The sequence below is a fragment of the Protopterus annectens genome, chromosome 3.part0, assembly GCF_019279795.1.
Source record: "Protopterus annectens isolate FY-2018-M chromosome 3.part0, PAN1.0, whole genome shotgun sequence".
NCBI classification, from domain to species: Eukaryota; Metazoa; Chordata; order Ceratodontiformes; family Protopteridae; genus Protopterus; species Protopterus annectens.
In genome coordinates this window covers 1,906,826,189-1,906,847,326 of record NC_056731.1, presented here as the reverse complement: position 1 = coordinate 1,906,847,326, position 21,138 = coordinate 1,906,826,189, and the positions used below count along the sequence as shown (strand labels likewise).

At 36.6% G+C, this 21,138-nt stretch overlaps 1 protein-coding gene across 1 annotated transcript in view; it reads right to left on the bottom strand.

The window, feature by feature from the left end:
• Positions 1-13,676: 13,676 nt before the first annotated feature.
• ATP6V0D2 (ATPase H+ transporting V0 subunit d2) overlaps positions 13,677-21,138 on the bottom strand; it is a 358,513-nt gene continuing 351,051 nt past the window's right edge. Inside the window, exon 8 of the mRNA XM_044065990.1 lies at positions 13,677-14,146. Coding sequence (XP_043921925.1) covers positions 13,985-14,146 — 162 coding nt within the window. The 3' untranslated portion in view covers positions 13,677-13,984. The remainder of the gene's footprint in view (positions 14,147-21,138) is intronic.

Genomic DNA, 21,138 nt, shown 5'->3' with positions numbered 1-21,138 from the left:
GTTCTTTTACTCTCTTTGATCATTACTGGAACCATAGCCGGCCTTAGGCATAGGCCAACTAGGCGGCCGCCTAGGGCGCCGCTCTAGCAGGGGTGCTTTTTCAGTGTTTATTTGGTGTAGATAGACCAGGATGGGGGCACCGGGTGGTGTGGTGGGGGGGTGCCATGGAGCCTTTTTGCCTAGGGCACCAGTTGACCTAAGGCCGCTCCTGACTGGAACAGATGCAAGTTTCTGAACTCAAACTTCCACAGTTATATCAGATGGCAGTAAATATGGGAACCTCTGTATTACTTAAGGAATTTTTTATTTTTTTAACTTGTTAACAGACTAATTCTGTCTTTGTAAACTTTTATCAGCATGCCTTCTCACAGCCTAACTGTGACCACTGCTACAGTATGAGACAAAGGTACTGAACAGCTTTGAATTATTCTGTGAATTCACTTTTTTGCCTTATATTTTTGGTCCATTTAAAAAAAAAGTGTGTGTTTTCTGGAAAATCTTTGAGGATTGAAGTCACTAAATAATAACAAAAAATTGAGTTTCAGATTTCATGTCATTCAGAAAAGGCATGCTATTTCATAATCTGTTATTCTAGCAATGTACTAAGTTTATAAGAGTAATATGTAAAATCTGTCCCTATTTTATGGGCCTTTATGTCCTATTATTGTTGGCTTTGTCCAGCTTTTTTGCAGTTAGAAGTTGAGAGATATGGATAGAAGTTGAGAGGTATCGATCCACTTAGGACTGTAACTATGCTTCCTCAAATAAAACTTATCTTCAAGTGCAACATTTCTCCATTTTGGATGTTTGTGTGAAGTTTGTTTCTGATCCCTTTGTTTTCTCTGGATTTTTTTTTAGATCTTGGAGAAGAAAGTCAAATGTATATCTTAGCCTTTTTTAACATAAGTACTGATAAGCTCATTATCATCTAAGAGGTGATTTTCTAACTGTTCCACAGTTTCTTATTTAATTTTCTTCTTCCATTCTTTTCAAACTCTATATAGCCCTCTTTGTCAGGCAAGCATATAGAAAAAGTCAATTGGTGTAGTACTTACATGGCAAATTCTATTTCTTTTTATAAAATTTGTAAATTCTGTTAGGTGAAACAGCATTCAATATTAGATACTAACTTGCTTGTTAAAAGTTTATCACTGTTTTTCAGTTGTTGCACGAAACTCCCACTTGAACATTAGAAGCATTAACAACAAGGTCCACAACCCGCATGCCCTCCTTACAGTCTATTCTCCCGATGTACTTTCTCTCACCAAAACTGGCTAAAACCAACTATGCCAGATAATGAAATTTTAACACCAGGATATAATATACTGAAACTCGACACTACTACCAGGAAAGGGGGAGGGGTAGCTGTTCTCTACAAAAACACCCTAAATGTTACACTAGACAATCTACAACCACCCATGTTCAATAAAGCAGAAATTTTGATCTCCAAACTACAAATAAATAAAAACAAGTGTATAAACATAGTATCTGTTCATATTCCCCCAGGCAATAACTCAAGGACCCTTGAAGACATCCTCCACTGGCAATCTAATACTTATCCCCAAGAAATGATTGTTCTAGGGGACCTCAATATGTACAGCAGAGACCCCAGCCACCCACGTAAACCTACATGGGTTTACACAAACTATATCCACTCCTACTAGGATCAGTAAGCCCAGTAATAAAGAAAGTATCCTAGACTGGAAACTAATTAACAGCCCCCACCACAAGTACAAATCAGGTACTCTCCCTGAAGATCTAAGTGATCATTTCTTACCGTACATTATTAGGCATAAAGTAGAATGTCCACATCTACCCACCTATAAAACAATAAGAGATAAAAATTACAACCTTAATAAATTCTTCGAAGAACTAAAATTATGCAATTGGTCAATCCTAAAGCAACTACCTCTAGATGAAGCAGTTACACACTTTAATAATATATTCCTAGCCATACTTGACAACCATGCAGAATTAAAACAAAAGTAGCCCCTTGGCTCACCAAGGATACCAAACTAAAATTTATCCAAAGAAATAATGCCTGGAACACCTGGCACTCCTCTAAAACCCCACAAGATCAACTCAAATTTTGACAGTATAGGAATGATACAAAAAAATCCATATTACTAGACAAAAAAAGTATTTCTGCCAATTACATCAGAAACACCATAACAAGCCTCAGAAGTTCTGGCAGGTATTAACAAACTCCTCCACCCAGGACAATCCACAACCCCGACCACCTCAGCCCAAACCCAAAAAACACCAGGGTCCATTGCCAACACATTCAACAGTTTCTTTACAGAATCCAAACCCTTGCTAGCAAACTTAAATCCACTTGTCCTAATGCTGGTGTGCCTAAAACCAATGATAAACTCTCCTTTAGCTTCCAAAAAGTTCTTACCTCACTCATTAAAGCCCTCATTAAAAAACTTAAACCAACCGCCCTATTTGCTGACCTCCTCCCCACAGACTATCTGCAAAAAGCTTCTGATGTCATAGCTTACCCTGTCTCTATTTTGATAAATAGACCCACAACTGAAACCTCTATTCCCAACATCTGGAAAATATCACGTCATTCCACTCCACAAAGGAGGCAGCTGAACTGTCAAATTATAGACCGATAGCTATCCTCTCCCCTCTACCAAAAATTATGGAAAAGTGTATCCATAAAAAACTCTTACACTACCTTATTCAACATAATATCCTGGGCAACACCTAGCATGGATTTAGACCCCATCACAGCACCACCACAGCCCTCCTCTCCTTTTCTAATGTTATAAATTCCAACCTTAACAACAACAAACTATCCCCTGCCCATTTCTTGACCTTTCCAAGGCCTTCGACATGGTCAACCACAACTTACTCTTATCCACCCTAAATAAAATATCCCTAGACAATCATGCCATACAGTGGTTTCAATCTTATCTTAGTGGAAGACAGCAGGCTGTCTTATGGCAAGACAAACTCTCCACCCTTCTCCCCATTACCTTGGTGTCACTCAAGGCTCCATATTAGGTCACCTTTTTTCTCCCTCTTTATCAATGACCTCCACTCTATAATCCTACAAGCAACTTGTATACAATATGCTGATTCCACCCTGGTTTGCTCAGCCACTAACCCCTCAGTCCTCCTCAGGTTAGCCCAGAAAACCTTTAACACAGTGGAACATTGGCTCACTGATCAACAGCTGATATTAAACCCCAATAAAACAAAGCTATTACTCTTCTCCCCTCCTCACAAATCCTTGCTATCCTCCTTTACTATAACTTCTAACAATGGGACCATAATCTCACCAGGTAAGTCTACCAAACTCCTGGGTGTTATAATTGATAACAACCTTACATATGACATGCATGTCAACCAAACCATTAAAACCATTAATAAAAAACTTGGTTCCCTCTACAAAAATAAACCTTTCCTCACCCCTCTAGCCAGGTCTGCAATTACCCGTACCCATCTGCTTTCAACTCTACTCTATGCCTCACCAATTCTTTCCAAATTGAATAAATCTGAACTCTGTAAAGTCTCTAACTGCTACAACCAAATTGCCAGGTTTGCCACAGATACCCCCTATAGGACACACCACTGTAAAGATCTAAACCTCTTAGGATGGCTAGAACCCCCCAGGATAATTCAATATAATCAGCTCACTATAGCATTTAAGGTTATTAACCACCCAGAAAAAACACCCTCCCTGAAAAGTATTATCCAGCCCTACAAAAATGCAATCCAACTTCGTTCCACCACAAAACTTTTGGTTCAATCTGTTAAAGCTAACAATCTATCTGGAGAATCTTTGTTTGCAAATACAGTGGGTAAAATCTGGAATTCCCTCCCATCTGACCTTACTCTGAACCCCTCAATTAACCATTTAAAAAAAATCTGACCCAGTATTTCAGAACTCACTGGTTATGTCCCTGCTCTAAGCCTGACTAAAACCTCATCTATCATCCTATCCCTGCAATTATTAAACACAGCTACCTACCTCTTCATTAAAGGTTTGAAAAACAAACTGTATCTTGTGTGTAGATACTTTGTATATAGCTGCACATTTAGGTCTGACAAAAGAAACTGCAACATGTATGTATATTTTTTGCTTTTAAACTGCATTCTTCATCGTCTTGAAATGTGATACTGTAACTTATATCTTGATACTATATGCTTAGACAGATCTACCTGAAAACACTGAAACCCCAAAACACTGACAACGACATGGCCGACACCACATCACTGAAAACCAAAATCTCAACAGCACAATCTTCTTTTGGCTGCTCCCGTCAGGGGTCACCACAGCAGATCAACTGTTTCCATGTCTTCCTGTCCTCAGCATCTTGCTCTGTCACACCAACCACCTGCATGTCCTCTCTCACCACATCCATAAACCTTATCTTAGGCCTTCCTCTTTTCCTGTTACCTGGCAGCTTCATCCTTAGCATCTTTTTTTCCAATATACTCTGCATCCCTCCTCAGCACATGTCCAAACCAGCATAATCTTGCCTCTCTGGCTTTGTCTCCAAACCTTCCAGCCTGGGCTGACCCTCTAATATACTTATTCCTAATCCTGTCCATCCTCGTCACACCCAGTGCAAATCTTAACATCTTCAACTCTGCCATGTCAAGCTCTGACTCCTGCCTTTTTGTCAATACCACTGTCTCCAACCCATATAACATAGCTGGTCTCACTACCCTCTTGTAGACCTTTCCTTTCACTCTTACTGGTACTCGTCTGTCACAAATCACTCCTGACACTCTTCTCTACCCACTCCATCCTGCCTGTACTCTCTTCTTCACCTCTCTTCCACACTCACCATTACTCTGAATTGTTGATCCCAAGTATTTAAACTCATCCACCTTCACCACCTCTACTCCCTGCATCCTCACCGTTCCTCTATCCTCCCTGTCATTCACACACATATATTCTGTCTTAGTCCTGCTGACCTTCATTCCTCTTCTCTCTCTAGAGCATATCTCCACCTCTCCAGGGTCTCCTCTACCTGTTCCCTGCTCTCACTACAGATCACAATGTCATCTGCAAACATCATAGTCCACGGGGACTCCTGTCTGATCTCGTTTGTCAACCTGTCCATCACCATTACAAATAAGAAATTGCTCAGAGCTGAACCTTGATGTAATCCCACCTCCACCTTAAACGCATCCGTCACTCCCACCGCAGACCTCACCGCTGTCACACTACCCTTGTACATGTCCTGTACCACTCTTACATATTTCTCTGACACTCCCAACTTCCTCATACAATACCACAACTCCTCTCTAGGCACCCTGTCATATGCTTTCTCTAAATCCACAAAGACACAATGCAACTCCTTCTGACATTCTCTGTACTTCTCCATCAACACTCTCAAAGCAAACATTGCATAAGTAGTGCTCTTTCCTGGCATAAAACCATACTGCTGATCACTAATCATCACCTCCCTTCTTAACCTAGCTTCCACTACTCTTTCCCATAACTTCATGCTGTGACTGATTAATTTAATCCCTCTGTAGTTACTACAGCTCTGCACATCACCCTTATTCTTAAAAATCATAAAAAACTAACGTAAACTTCCCTTTCAACTGCTAGCAGGGGGGTTCTGCCCCCCTGCACCCCCTGTGGGGGACTCCACCCCCCCATAACTTTAATATACCAACTCCAAGATCGCACTACAGTGCAGAAATGGAAATCTTTCCATTCTGCACTATAGTGTGATGTGGGTTTTCCATTGTCAGCAATCAGAATATTGATCATATGGTGTCGGCCATATGGTTGTCAGCATTCTGGACTGTCTGCAATGTCAGGTAGACCCGCTTAGACATATACTGGAACTTGTTTGTAAGTCTGGGGCTTTTCTCCCCAGGCCTCCGCTGAAAATGGACATGTATCCAGTCGGACTATCCTGGTCAACAAATGTAAAATAAAATAAAATAATAAATAAATAAATAAATAAATAAATAATTGTATGAAAAATAAGAGACATTATGGCATATACACCCATTCAGTTTGAATGAGCATCTATTAAAACTGAAACCTTTTTTCAGGGAATGGAGCAACACAGTTGATGCATACATACTCTAGAATATGGCTTCTAGGGTCATCCCCTTATGTACAAAAGTGCATTCAGTGGTGGACTCCTCACAAATACTCCAGCTCTTTTTCCATATTCTTACCCACGTCAGTACATCATACATACCATTTGCATAAATCCTTCACTATTGACCTTCTTGGATGATCATGACAAAACCTTTTCAATGTTATAAAATGACCTAACAGAAGGATTATTGACTTTAGATCCTCACACACTGCACAGCTGTCTCTGGCATATAGTTTTAGCCTTCTGGAACAATATAGCATATCCTTGGCTCATGTATTTTAGGCTAACCTCTCACAACATATTAATCTGTTTATGACAATATCTTTAGCAGCCTAGTGTTTCACATGCTCAGTATGTACTGGTGTGCCTTTAGTAATATTAAAGACCAAGACTTAATCAGGTACGTGTAAGTCTGAAGGTTTTTCTAAAATAGGCATCCTACTTAAAATATCGCATTAGCACTGTATATTCTATCACTGTATGTATTAATGTCACAGAAAGAATTCTATATACATATAGTTTTAGTGACATTGCTGTACTGTTGATGGACCAATTTGTTTAACAGGTTTCATTCCCTAAGCAATGCAATCAGTGATTTGCAATCTCTACTTTTAGCAAAATATGCCCATATAAATGCATGCAAGAGCTCTAGATATCAAGAATTACAATCCTTAACTAGTTGTGAGAAGTTTTGTTCAGCTGATGTTAGACTATGGGACATAAACCAAAGTGTTTCTCACTCAGTCAGACAGGCACAAACCAAAGTGTTTCGCATGCGATCAGACAATCTATATAAAAGTAGAGCTCCTTGACTAACAAAGTATGTCAACAGGCTGCAGCAAGGTTTTTCTCTTGTGAAATGTTAATTTCTGTTCCATAATCATTTCCATCACTTGACCTTGCATCAGAAATGATGGAAAGGATTTAACAGTGCTGCAAGGTTTAGTCAAAAATATAATAATTAAATACATCCAAATGTGTTTTTAACTCAGTAATAGCTGTAGGAGATGAAGCTTCCACAATATCATTAGCTTTGGACTCTACATGCAGTAAACCATAACGATTTAATACAAAGCTCATTTCAAATGCATATTCATTATTTTTAAGACGCAAGACTACATCCTTCTGTCCTTTTAGTACTACAGCTATGTTCAACAAACGATCCTTTGGTGCAATCCATATTAACATCAGTATCTGGCACACCCTGTAATACAATTTCTGCCAGTTTCTAAAATACAGTATGTAAAGACAGCACTCCTAGACATACATGCTTATATGTGAGCACTATTTAGTGCATATGCATAGTTAAGCATTTCTTAGATTGAAAATTCAAAAATGTTTTAATTAACATGATTTACATAGACTTTAGGGAACAACAATACAAACAGATTTTCTTCTCATAGTACAGGGTACTGTTCCAAAGATGCTACTTGCTTTACATATAACTTCTAACATATGTACAATGCAGCATTTAGATAAGGTTTCAGTATTTGCATATTCTTCCAGAAATAAATCTTTGACAATTAAACCAAAAGCTCACTCCCCTAGACCTGCATCAGTTTCTGTTGCCTTTTTTCAGAAACTGTACTGTGAATGAAATTTGTGCTGCAACAACATGGTCTTCATTGTTTATCATAGCCAAATATTATAATCTGGACGTAATATTCAGGTCTAGAACTTCCTTTGGCGCTGCGGTTCTGAGAGGTATCTTATCATGATATCACCTGTCAGGTCAGGTAGTCTGGGATCATGTCTCAGCAGCTGAAATGGATGGATGAATGAAAACAATACAATATACAATGAATACAATAAATACAAGAAGAGTTATGTACTTTAAAAAATGCTGAATCCTTCTCATCCTAATCTGTCTGATATGACATTCCTCCCTCCTTTCTCCATCCAAATTCTCACCTTATTCCAAAGGACCTAGCAGGCCAACCTGAAGCTCTTCTGCCCTTTCCAGTTATGATTATGACATCTTGTGCCTTGGTTGTATACTTACTATCCATCAAACTCAATCTGAGGTTTGTTAAGGCACAGATGAATTATGGCAGGAAAGACTGAAGGACCTCAAGTCTAGGACCACTATAGATGGCCAGATTCAATCCAACATGTGTCTCAGTATCCAACAGTTGTACCATAGGGCTAAGATGAAAATGATCCAGCAGTAACCATTTGAAATATTGAGAATCATTAGAGTGAGTCCCAAAATATGGAGACTGAATGACCAAAAGAATAGATTCAAATATTCTAAGTCTGAGATGCCATTTCTTGGAATATTCCCTTTTCTTTCAGGTATGGCAATCTCAGATTTGGTATATATAAGTTTGGGGTGTGTGTGTGGGGGGGCTGTGTGTGTGGGGCTTGCTCCCCTGCAAAAAGAAATTTTAAGGAGAAGAGCAATCTTCGTGATTCGCTCATCTCCTGTGTTTTTGGTCTTTTTTTTTGGCATGTCGGCACTCTGCATTTCAACTGCTGACATTTCAATAGGGAGCCTAATCCAGCATTAGGTTAAGTGCATAAAGTCAATTTCCAGTACAGAATGTTGTGGGTCACGTTTTCTTTAAGAACACTATTCAGTTTTCAAGCTGTTACGCTTTGTGTACCACGCCATACTTTGTAAATAGCTATCCACTGTATTAGTACAGTTAAAAAACACATATTATGTATATTATAAATCAATTTCTGGTGACAAACATTGTCATGGGAACTTGTGAAATCCATATACATGACATCAACTTCTAAATATCCATTTAAAGCAATCAAGATGCTGTCCCCAAAAATGATTACATGTATTTTGATGACCTGGCAGACTATATACAAGTTGGTTGATTTGTTGGTGGTAATAATATCAACAAAGTGAGTTTATTAACTAGATACCTCTGATATGATGCTTTCCTAGAAGTCATCTGTTGTTTTGTTGTGTAGCTCAGTCTGATAGTCACAACGAGACCAACATTTGTTCTTTCTAGAGTAATATATATTTTTATATAAGGACCTTGATCAAAGTTATTTCTCTAGTTTATTAACACAACTGAACATATATGGACACCCAGATAACTGATTGGTCATTTCTCAGCAATAGTCCTTGTGTGCCATATGATGTTTCAATACAGATTTGTCTATAAACGTAGTGTCTAACACATTGCATCCTCTAGTTATTTATTTATTTATTGACATTTGGCAACCGGGAAAGTCCACTGGGCCAGAGACAAATTTTCAGTGGAGGCCCGGGGAGAAAAGCTCCAACTCCCGTTACAATAATATATATAACATCATATAAACAGTATTAACAAAAGTATATGACAAAACTCATCATTAATGTAAAAAAAAGGCATTACTGTAAAAGAGACAAAAAATAAGCAAGAGTCAACATTAAAGAAAAAGACATTAGCATTAATTCAAAACATTCATTTCCATTGGGCTCTTATAGTCAGTAAGTAAAATCATATTACAAAAAGCAGAAATGAGACTTATATGGGCAATTACTGCCATCAAATAGACTATAATGAGGGAAAAAAAATCCAAATACATGACATCATGTATGTTAGTTGGATTCTTAAAAACCTATGTTCAGTTTTAATTTGTCACTAGTTGGTCATAAAACTTCAAAATGATTTGGAAGAGCCAGCTGAACTCCATTTAGTACAAGGCAAATTAAAGTCTCCTAATAACAGTTGATATGATTAGATAAAACTAGGAATTTTGTTACTGATATTCTACTATGGCATTGTGAGGTATCCTATATAGCGGGATTATAGCAATATCAGATTTGTTTATTTCTGTAGTCACAACAGCACATTATATCTTACACCTGTTATTGTCAGAAATGTTATCTTTCTGAATCATATCTTTTTTTTTACAAATGTTGCTATAATTAATTCTCTGCGTTTACCTAACTCTTTATTACATGTATAAACTGAACATTATGATTATCCATGAGCCAGTCTCCATGTCTACTCCATGCTTCTGTCAGGACATTGATGTCAGTATGACTTAATATTGGTTGATTATACTGCAGTTCTATTTTACATTAAACTACTTCTATATATTTGTTAGCAATAATTGGAAAGACTTTTTTATTTAGTTTGGATGGTCTCCTTTCAGAAATCTTATTCCAAACCTATTTCCAGAGTCATTTTCAAATGTGATTTAACAGTGCTTTCAAGAGCTCTCTTTCCAGCTGTTGGTAAATATAAACCATCGGCTACAAACAAATGAGGCTTACGTAGGTGTGCATTGTCTATGAGTTTCATAGATCCTTTTAATATTTGCACTGACACTAAAAAATTTACTTTCATTCTCTCAAGACATCTATTCTATTTAAAGTATTTGAAACACATGCATACATACAAATATTTCAAGCATAGGCATTAATGCCCTTCTAGCCTGCCAATATACCAAAACATTTGTTCACATAATAAGTGTCCAGACTCCAGGCTGTTCCTAAAAAGATCTAAACTAGTGTTTGCTTTAATATAATTTGGTAGTCTGTTCCATGTATCAATCAGCTGCTCTGTCAGAGAACTAATTAGTGCACTCCTCATTCCTATAGAATCTTCTACAAAGGTTGTCTGATGCTTCTCTACTACATTTTGATAATCGCATAAATTCCCAGAGGTAGTTGTCTTTAATTGTCTTGTATAGCTAAATAAAGTCTAATTTTATATATAAAGTGCCTGGATATTATACTTACTTGTACTTTAGAGGTTTACATGTATTAGTAAACCTTTGTTTTTTACTATCATTAATATCTGAATGCAAAATGATTGGTTTCAAATTTTGTTTTCTGTTGCTTAAGAACTTTGAATTGCTTTTAAAAAGGTGAGACTCCAAAATCCATTCAATATGCAGTGATTATTGGTTAAAAACCTGTATCATAAAACAGTTTCTTATTGCCTGATGCACATATTATGTCATTATCTGTACAATAACTGTTTATTGAGAAATTATATCTTGCAAAACCTAGTACATACATTAGCATATCTGAATAATAAAACATTCTGTAAGCATAATTTGTTTTAATGTACTTTTCCAAATTCAAATGCAATGAATTTCACACAGTCAGGTAAGTGGAAGTAAATGCCCTTGAAAGGCACTCTCTCTCTCTCTCACATATACACACAAAATTGATATTGGTGCTCATAGATATTTCTTTTGCACTTCCAGCCTTGATTCATGGCAGCACAATGTAGAAGCAAATATTATACTTTTTTTTTACATTGAATATAATGGGCTGTGAAGAAAAAAATTAAATGAAATGCAAATTTTTCAAGTTCAGTGTAAAATACAGATTCCGGTGGAAAAGATGGCACTTTCTCAGGAAAGTTTTGGAGAGTTATAATGAAAATATTTTGAGCTTTCTGACAAACCTTTACTACTATTTTGCATTGAAGTATGTCAAAATGCAGTGAGGTAGACATCCAAAAAGAGAATGAGCAGGAACATTTGTGATACTGATCACACACTTCATGCTTCAGTACTCAGTAAAATGATACATTTATATTATAAATACCCCCTGTAAAACAAAATGAACAACCAGAACATTCTGTTGTATTTTGCCTGCCGTTATATACAGCAATATATGAACACAATTAGTTATGTAGCATTTTTACTGAAGTTAAAGGTTGCACATTACAACTATGATTGTGCACATTTCATAGCTGAAACAACTTTATTATTTAAAGTTTTCCTGCTTACCCAGGGTAATTTCAGTAGTACTACTCTGCACTGCCCCATTTTGCTGATGTCCTTTGTCAGATGTCAATTTTAAAGAAGAATACAGTATGATATATTTATGCAAATGTAGATCTGAGCTATAAAGCTATTGTTTTCAAACTGTGAATACATATGTTCTGTTATCATCAGTGTGTCTTGTAAGGTAAGTTTTCTGCTGCTAAATTCTGTTGTTATATAATTGAGAAGGAAATAGATTACAGTCAGTGCACAGTGTTTACTACAGAGCCTGTTGGTTCCATGGTGCAGAAAGATGGAATGCTCACAACATCCCTAATTACTGAAATGTAATGAGTGAGCCTGGGAGTTAGAGGTTGGGTGGGGATGCATCTGATTAACTGGACATCCTTGGAAAGGTGGATTAGTCCTGCTGGTCAAGCTGCAACTGTTGGATAGATGATACTGTTAAAAGTACAGGCACTTGGCTAACAAGGAAAGGAAGTCCTTATACTTTAGTTGAGGTGTGGGTGTCCAGAAAAATGTGGGTTTATATTATAAGATCGACGGTTGAAAACATTGAACACCATATGGTCGATGTCTTCAAACATCGAACTTATAAAAACAACAGAAACAAAAGAAAAAGTACCCTTACGGGTTTAAGCAGGGAAGCAAGCACCCCTGCACCCCCCACACCCCCCTTTACTTAAATATATCAACTCTGAGACCACACTACATTGCAGTAAACAGAAATCTCCCCTTACAGAGATTTCCGTTTGCACGTTCAATGTTGTGCACTTTCGCTATTCTCGTGTCGACAATATCAGCTTCAATATTGTCGGCTTTCAAGAATATAATATAGACCCGAAAAATGCACATATGTGTGGCCTAGTCTTGCAGGCCTTGCTCTGATACTGTGTTTGTTTAACACTGGGAATAAACGGGGAGATTTAGGGCATAAGGAAAATCTTATGTAATCAGTACTTTGTCAAAAAGAGTACAGAAAGTCTGATTTTAAATTAGCACACGGAACATATATATATATATATATATATATATATATATATATATATATATATATATATATATATATATATATATATATATATATATATATATATATATATATATATATATATATATATCTCTGAGTTGGTATATTTAAGTGGCAGGGGGTGTGGGGGGCACAGACCCCCACATTGGGTTGCAGGGGGGCTTGCCCCCTACAAAAAAATGAAAACATAAGTTTTCAGTTGTTAGACTTTTGTTTTTCTTAGGTTTAATATTTTACAACTTCGATCCTCTGGTCTTTGATGATCAGAGGTTCAATGTGAAATTTTGATCCTTTGAAGTAGACCCATATATATATATATATATATATATATATATATATATATATATATATATATATATATATATATATATATATGAATCTACTTCAGTTGATCGGCAGACCATTTGATCCAAACTTATTTGGACGAAATTTAATTTGATCGAAAACCAGTATTCAAGGCACTTAACAGGGAATTGTCCCCCTCCCTAATGTCGTGCAACCCTGGAGTTGATATATATAGTTAGGGGGTGTGTGGGGAGCACAGCCCACCACATTGGGGGGTGTGGAGGAGCGAAGCCCCCCACCTATTTTTATTTAAAATGTGTACGTTTTGTTTTATTTTCTTCTTTTAAACATAAATAGGTGGGGGGGCTTCACACCCCACATCCCCCAATGTGGGGGCTGTGCCCCCCCACCCCCCCTAACTATATATATCAACTCCAGGGTCACAAAACATTGGGGAGAGGACAAATCCCAGTTTTATGCCTTGAATACTGGTTTTTGATCAAATGAAATTTTGAGCAAATGAGTTTCGATCAAATGGTTTGTCGATCAACTGAAGTAGATCCATATATATATATATATATATATATATATATATATATATATATATATATATATATATATATATATATATATCAGGCAGTAAATATTGCACAAAAATGTTTAGTTATGACTGCTTATTAGACTAAAAGGAAATAAAATACCATTGGAATGCTAATTATGTTAAGAAATGTGAATAACAAATGAAAAAGTTGCAGCAGGAAACTAGCAGAGATATGTTAACATTCTGTATAAACCAATATGCTAATAATTAATTGCATTACACATTATTGACCATTTCATATTAAACGAACACTTATTTTATTTGGTCTCTTAAGTTTTGTATTCAGAAGATAGGAATGTAGTTGTCAATCTTGGTTCGATGCCTTTGGGAAATACATTCTGCAATCCATACAACATTTCTGCATTCTTGTTCTTTCAGCTTAACATAGGCGTAAAACACTCCAAAGTGGAACTGGTTCATGAAGGCAAGAACATTCAATTTCACCTAATAAAAAAACGAAAGTCAAAAACTTGATTACAGTTTCTATGTAGTTTCATTCATAATACCAGAATGCTAATTGTGATGTAGAACAATACACTAACGGTAACAGGCACCATCTGAGTAAATACAATCGCCTCTGAAACTTTTGTGGACATCAAAAAATTCAGCATATGCTGTTTCAGTCAATAGTTAGTTAAGTAAGTCAGTTCTTAAATCTCAGAAACCACTGAGATCACTTTTGTGTATATATTGTAAATGAGGATTTCTGGAAAGCAAATAGAAGAACATCTGCTTTGCTGCCATAATCTGTAATTTTGTAAATTAATATTACTGCTCTCTCCCACTTGAACGAACCTTTTTTTTCAAACACCTTTATTGAATTATCATTTGTGACATAGGCAAATTTGCATTCATATAGAAGTAATCAAACTATGTTAACATAAACATTATAGTTCATATATATTGCTATGGATCCATATCATATGATACAAATCTCATCTGACTGACTCGCATTTGACTGAGACCAAAAGACTGAAATTTCAAAAGACTGAAAAGTCACTTGACTGAAACCCATAAGACTGAAACCCATAATAACATTTCAACATACTACATTTTAAACTGGACCATATGAAAGCCGACTAGGCGGGGGGGCTACACCCCCACAACCCCCAAAGTGAGGGCTGTGCCCCCACACCCCGTAACTATATATACTAACTCCAGGATTGCATTACAGTGGGGAAAATGGCATAGTAGTGGCTGCATGTAGACTAGTGTAAGGTAAGTGAAAGGTATATGGGGAAAAGGGCATAGTAGTGACAGCATGTAGACTACTGTAAGGTAAGTGAAATGTATATGCTCTTTTCCCCACTGTAGTGTGATCCTGGAGTTAGTATATATAGTTAGGGGGAGTGTGGGGGTGCAGACCCCCACATTGGGGGTGTGGGGGGCGTAGCCCCACACCTAGTCTGCTTTTATATTACATATACATTTGTAATTTTCAGTACTTTTATATGTATATTTTATGACAGAACTTTTTATATCTACAAACTTTTTTCATTTTATTCTTATGAAAACTTTCAAATGCTTATATTTTTGCAGATTTATTATTTGAAGGAACAATTTATTGACATATATTTATTTTATACAACACATTTTAGGTAAGTATTTTTTAAATGTGCACTTCTAGAGCTACTTTTAATTGTGTAGCTAAGAGTGTGTGTTTCTTTAAATATTGCTGGGACAGGCATGGAGCCTCTTTCTGAGTCTTTAAAAGGAAGGAAGTTACTTTGGTACAGTTTCTGATGAAGTTCTTGTGTTTTGGAATGAAAACGCTAGAACTGTGGTGAATAAACATTTGGCTGGGACTTTTGTCACGGCATTTTCTTATTTTCAAGTTTACATAGTACACTGTTTTGTGGTTTATTTAATCATGTAATCAACATTAGACAGTATAATTAATTTTTTATTATGGAGTAATGTATTAAACCTCTCACGACGTAACTCAAATGAATAGATAGTTTTCCAAACATGAAATCTCTGAAACTGCATTAATTTTATCCCTAAAATGTCAATTTTCATATAATTTTATAATTGTAATTTTGTGCATATTGGAGCTTTTCTCCCCTGGCCTTCATTGAAAATGGGTTCTTTTAGCCCAGTCGAACTTCCAGGTAAACAAATATAAAGTAAATAAATAATTCAATTACAGTTGATGTTGTAACACACCTACTGACAACACTGACTACAACCCAGCTGACCCATATTTGATTAGAGGCTCCATTGCTTGAAGCAGGGGAGGATGGGCATATTCATCCTGAATGAAAAGATGTGGACATACTCAGGGACACATGCCAATGGTCATATTTGCTTGGTACAGACTAAAGGAACTGGCACAAGGTGCTTCCTGTGGGTGGGTGGAGAGTCCTACTGAAATCAGCTTCTTGTGAAATTTGGAGATGGTACAATGCAGATGGCCATTGGCATGACCCACCCAAGTGAGTGTGGGGAGGTAGGTCTTAAAAAAAAAAAACGTAGATAACTACCTTAATAATTGCATCTGCCAGTTGACTCCTGCTCGGGTGATTGGGACAAGTGGCTGTGAGGGGGCAGATGATCAGCAGGCAGCAGGGACAAAAACTTGAAAACAAAAATATTCTAGTATTTCTGATATCATTGCAATTTTGACAGCTGGACCGAAAAGCCATTATAGTACAATTGGCATTCTGGCTTTAATTTAGGCTACTCCCTCTTTCTACTATGATTTGCAGTGTCATATGCTGCAAAGTGCCTAAGGCCCTATTTTAACTAAAAGGGGGCTAAAAATAAATAAATAATAAAACTCTTGAGTGGACATGTCCCACTTATGCATGCTGGGCATGGAGCCATTAATGCTTGCATTAGTCTGGGCTGTTGATACTCATCGGTACATTATCTTATGTCAAGAGGTAATGAAAGAGCTCTCCATGACCACAAGTTCCTTCACTGGTCTAAAATATTTCTTAAGTAAATGGTGAAATGTTCTCATCTGTAACTTGTTTAGTTTCATGGTGATAGTTATCCTTTTAAATGACTGTATGTTAGATGATTTTCTTTATTATGCTTAGACTGCCAGTTTCATTATTCATACTGCATCATATGTAATATATTTTTTATATTTCCATTTTCATATAATTTGTCTTTGATGAATGCATGAGTGATTAGGAATGAGTGCTGGTCAATATGTGGGAAAAATAAGAAAAAAGGGAACCAGTCAGTAGATCAATGGCAATTTTGGCATCTGCCATTTCAGCAACATTGTTTTGCTGAAAGCACTTTTGCTAGCAGTAAAGAATTCCATTTTTCTGCACAGCTGTGGGACCTTGGAGTAGGTATATTTCAGTTTGTAGGGTACAGGAGTGACCCTCCACATGGAGGTTCAGGAGGGGCAAAAAATATTTACTCTGAGTTTTTCCAAAAGTACTTTTGGTCAAAAATGTTTGCAATGTTTTGCTTTCATGGAGAAAAGTGTCAATAGATTGACATGATTACAAATAAAAACAGAAACATTGATTCTATTACTATGCATATTGTGCCTTTCTCTTGAGGCGTAACAACATGAAATATCACTTCTTAATCAGTCTTAGCAGAAGGTAAACCGCCTAATTCAAATCATTAAAGAGGGTCTTGAACTAGTGAGAAAAGCTTTTTTGTCTTTTTTTTCTTCTTCTTCAAGTTTAATCCCTTTTATATATTTTTTTGCTGCTTTTAGAAAAACAGTATATCAGAGCATGAATATTATTCACTGTAGCTTTGGGTTTTCATTCACTTTCATTGGTATCATAAAAAGCTAAATGAGTTGTACTTGGATTGACTTAAATGTTTAGGAAATCTTAGCTCCCTCATTTTCCTCATTAATTATATTGCAATATTACTTATTACCATTTTTTCAGATCAGATGCTGATGGTGCATCAGAGGAAATAATACTGAATTACTGGGGCAGTTACTGAGATGTATTATCTACATTAAAATCTTGAAGTAGAGAGTCCTAATCTCTGCCATCAAAATCAACTTCAACTTCCACTTTGATTTTATTATAGTGCTTATTTCATATGCACTCATACATTTATCAAAAAGAAGCAAATTATACAAAAAATGAAATCTGAAAAAATGTATTACATATGATGCATCAGTAATAATGAAACTGATAGTCTAAGCATAATAAACAAAATCATCATTGGAAGGATAACTAATACAATGAAAATAAACCAGTGATAATCCATACCTACGTACAGTTTATACTCGGTGTATTTAAAAGAACAAAATGTTCCATTATGTGGAATCTGAACTGCAGTAAACAAGTCTAGTTTGTGGCGTTGAAAATTCCATTGCTATATAATGCTGGAATACAGTCACTCTGAACACTCCAAATCCATAGAGCCTCTGTGGAGAAAACAGTAGTCCTTATTTGTGGCATCTAGGAATCAAGTTCACAGAATCATCCCAGTTCTGACTTGAGATGGACACAGCTGCAAAAGAATTATTTATTTATTTAACATTTGTTGACCGGGAAAGTCCGACTAGGTTCCACAGATCCTGTTTTCAGCGGAGGCCTGGGGAGAAATGCTCCAGAAGCATGTCTTTAGAATGTGGGAGGAAACCCACGCAAACACAGGGAGAACATGCAAACTCCACACAGAAGGCACCCCAGCCGAGAATCGAACCAGAGAACCTCTTGCTGTGAGGCGACAGCATTAATCGCTGCACCACTGCGCCGCCCAATTACTTGGAAAGTGCAGTGTCAACAGAACTCAGACAAGAGACAAAGGACGTCAGACAATGCAACATCTGTCGACTACAAAACGAGTCTGGAAGATCACACAATGCTGGAAGCCAAACCCACCAGAAGATGCTCAACTCTACAGAAATAATGCCTCACTTCATCAAAAACAAAAATCTACTAAATACTACATTTAATGTAGAATCCAAGCTAATAAACTAAGCAAAGTGAAAATCATGTAGTGCTCAGTTTATGAACCCAGAAATGTCATTAAAAAAAGTGAACTAAGTTTTTCTTCATAGGCAGCCAATGCTGTTATCTCCAGACATGAACAATAAATTAAATATTCAATATGCAAATGAATCCCTTAACTCAAACAGTGAGTCTGCACTAACATTAATTAGATCCACTTTCTTAAATGCATCAACAGAAAAAAATAACATTCTCCAGAACTGTTCCAGCTACTTGGAAGTCTTTCATACCTCATATAAGAAACAGCAGCATATTTAGAGATTAGAAAACTATTGTACACACACGACATCAAACACTATATGCTTAAGGGGTAACAGGGCTTCGGGTAACTACAAAGTACTACAAAGGAACTTCCAAATTCATCAGTTTCCTCCTAATGCAGTATCACTAGACCACAGAAGCTAAGTTATGAGTGAAAATAGGCCACATATCTGTAGGCTATCAGCTGTGTGGTTCATGCATAGATCTGATGATATTAAAAAAATATAACCTGCTTAGGCAGAAATCTGGAAAACATGCACATGCAAATGTAAATGTTATACCAAGTATTCACTATACAAATAAGATAAATAGCAGATATACTGCAAAACATCATTAGTGTAATGGTGGTCATTTATAGTGAAAAAGTCAGAGTGTGCCTTATGATGCAGGGCCTTAATCCATATTGCATTTTCATTACTTTTAAGTTAATTCATTTTGGTTATTGTGTTTCTCAGTGTGAATTTGATTACAGATTTCATGCATGCTTTGTACTGGTATTTCTGAAAATGCTTCAAGTAACAGTTAAAATTCTAGTGCATATTAGGTGGTTGAGTAATTTATAAGAACAGAGAATAAAAAATGAAACGTTCATGGCAAGAATTTGTTACTCTTAGTGATTTCTGACATCACTGTATGGAACTCAACGCCAAAGGTCAAAAAGTATCTCATGGTCGCAGAACCTTATAATGGTAAGGTGATTAGGTTATGCATAGTCCTAGACCCTCAGCCTGCAATATTTTTACAAGCTGACATTATATAGTAGGGCAGTCTTGAGAATGACTTTATTATGGTCTGTGTTTTCAGAGCTCCTTTGAAAGATGCAACCTGTTCATGTGTCCTTTAGAGGGAATAATCATTAGAATTTCATAACAGATGTAAGCAGTCATACTATTGTTGTTTTCCTGATTAATATCTCCTTGTATGCATGAACCCGTTGAGTGAAAATAGTTTTCCCAACATATTTTGTAAATGTTACAGACTGTTCATCCATTCTTCTGTGTTTTGGAGAATGCCCAATAACTGATATGTTGTTAAGATAAAATATCTTGTTAAGATAAAAGATCTTATAGCAAAAAGTATGCAAAAACAGGTAAATTAACAAAACAATGTTCTTTTGATAATAATCTATAAAGTACATCACAGAACATATAGATCTCCATAGCTAGCCCAACAGCTTCAAACCTGCTCATATAAGATTTTCATCTAGAACCATCACAAATTTTTCTTCCTTTAGAACTCATATGTACTTACTTTTGACAAACAGGAAAGCTAGACATGGTAAATCCAGAATGCTGCCGGTATTAACTTTTAATTTCTTTGCTCAACAATCATAGACAAAGCCAAAAATAACGAGAGACAAAAGCCCCAAATCAGAAACAACTTTTTTAATGTTACTGTAGTACACTTTGAAAGTTAAAAAAATATTAGGTTTTGTGTCAACATCTATTTTCTAAGAATAGCAGCTATAAAATGTAATACCTGTCATTACTGACTGACTGATTGTAACTCTCAGTGATATAGCAGTCAACCAAAACTTTTATGAGGGACAGGGCAAATGAGGCAAAATCAGACAGGTGAAAACTATTATTGCAATGAGCAATGATATGTATTTTATAAATGGTGACTATTTCTTAGCACATCAGGTACTTTCAATTTTTCTACAACTGATCATTAGCTGCTTCTGAGGCCTTTCCTAGTCCACTGAGTCTATCAAACCTCCTGACCTTCTGGACTATATCTGACACATTTTCAGGGCCAGTGAGAAGATTGAGGCATCTGGGGCAATGTCATATTGCTTCTGGGGAGTGTTTTCACTTTAATTACTAGCCCCTTGCATGCACCCAGTAACACCCCCTGGGTGGAATGTATGCACTATGTGTCAGCAATGTCTCGTTCTTCAGTTTCACATGGAACTGACACCAGCAAGCCACCCACACACTCAAAGGCAGAAGTATGAGCTGATGTCTCCACAGTCAACACCAGCTCACTCTGAGCAAGTCCATCCTCCTTGTCTGCTCCATCAAATGCCTGAGGTGATGCTCTGATTCGTGGCACCTGGGCCATAATCAGAACTTTATCTCTCTATGCCATTGGTGCAGGCAGGTACCTTATATGTTAAGGCAGGCACAAAATGCAGGCACTTTTGAAACCGGCAGGCATGCATATGCCATACTAAACAAAATACAAAATCTGAGAAGGAGCAAGTGGGTTTCATTATATGTTGAT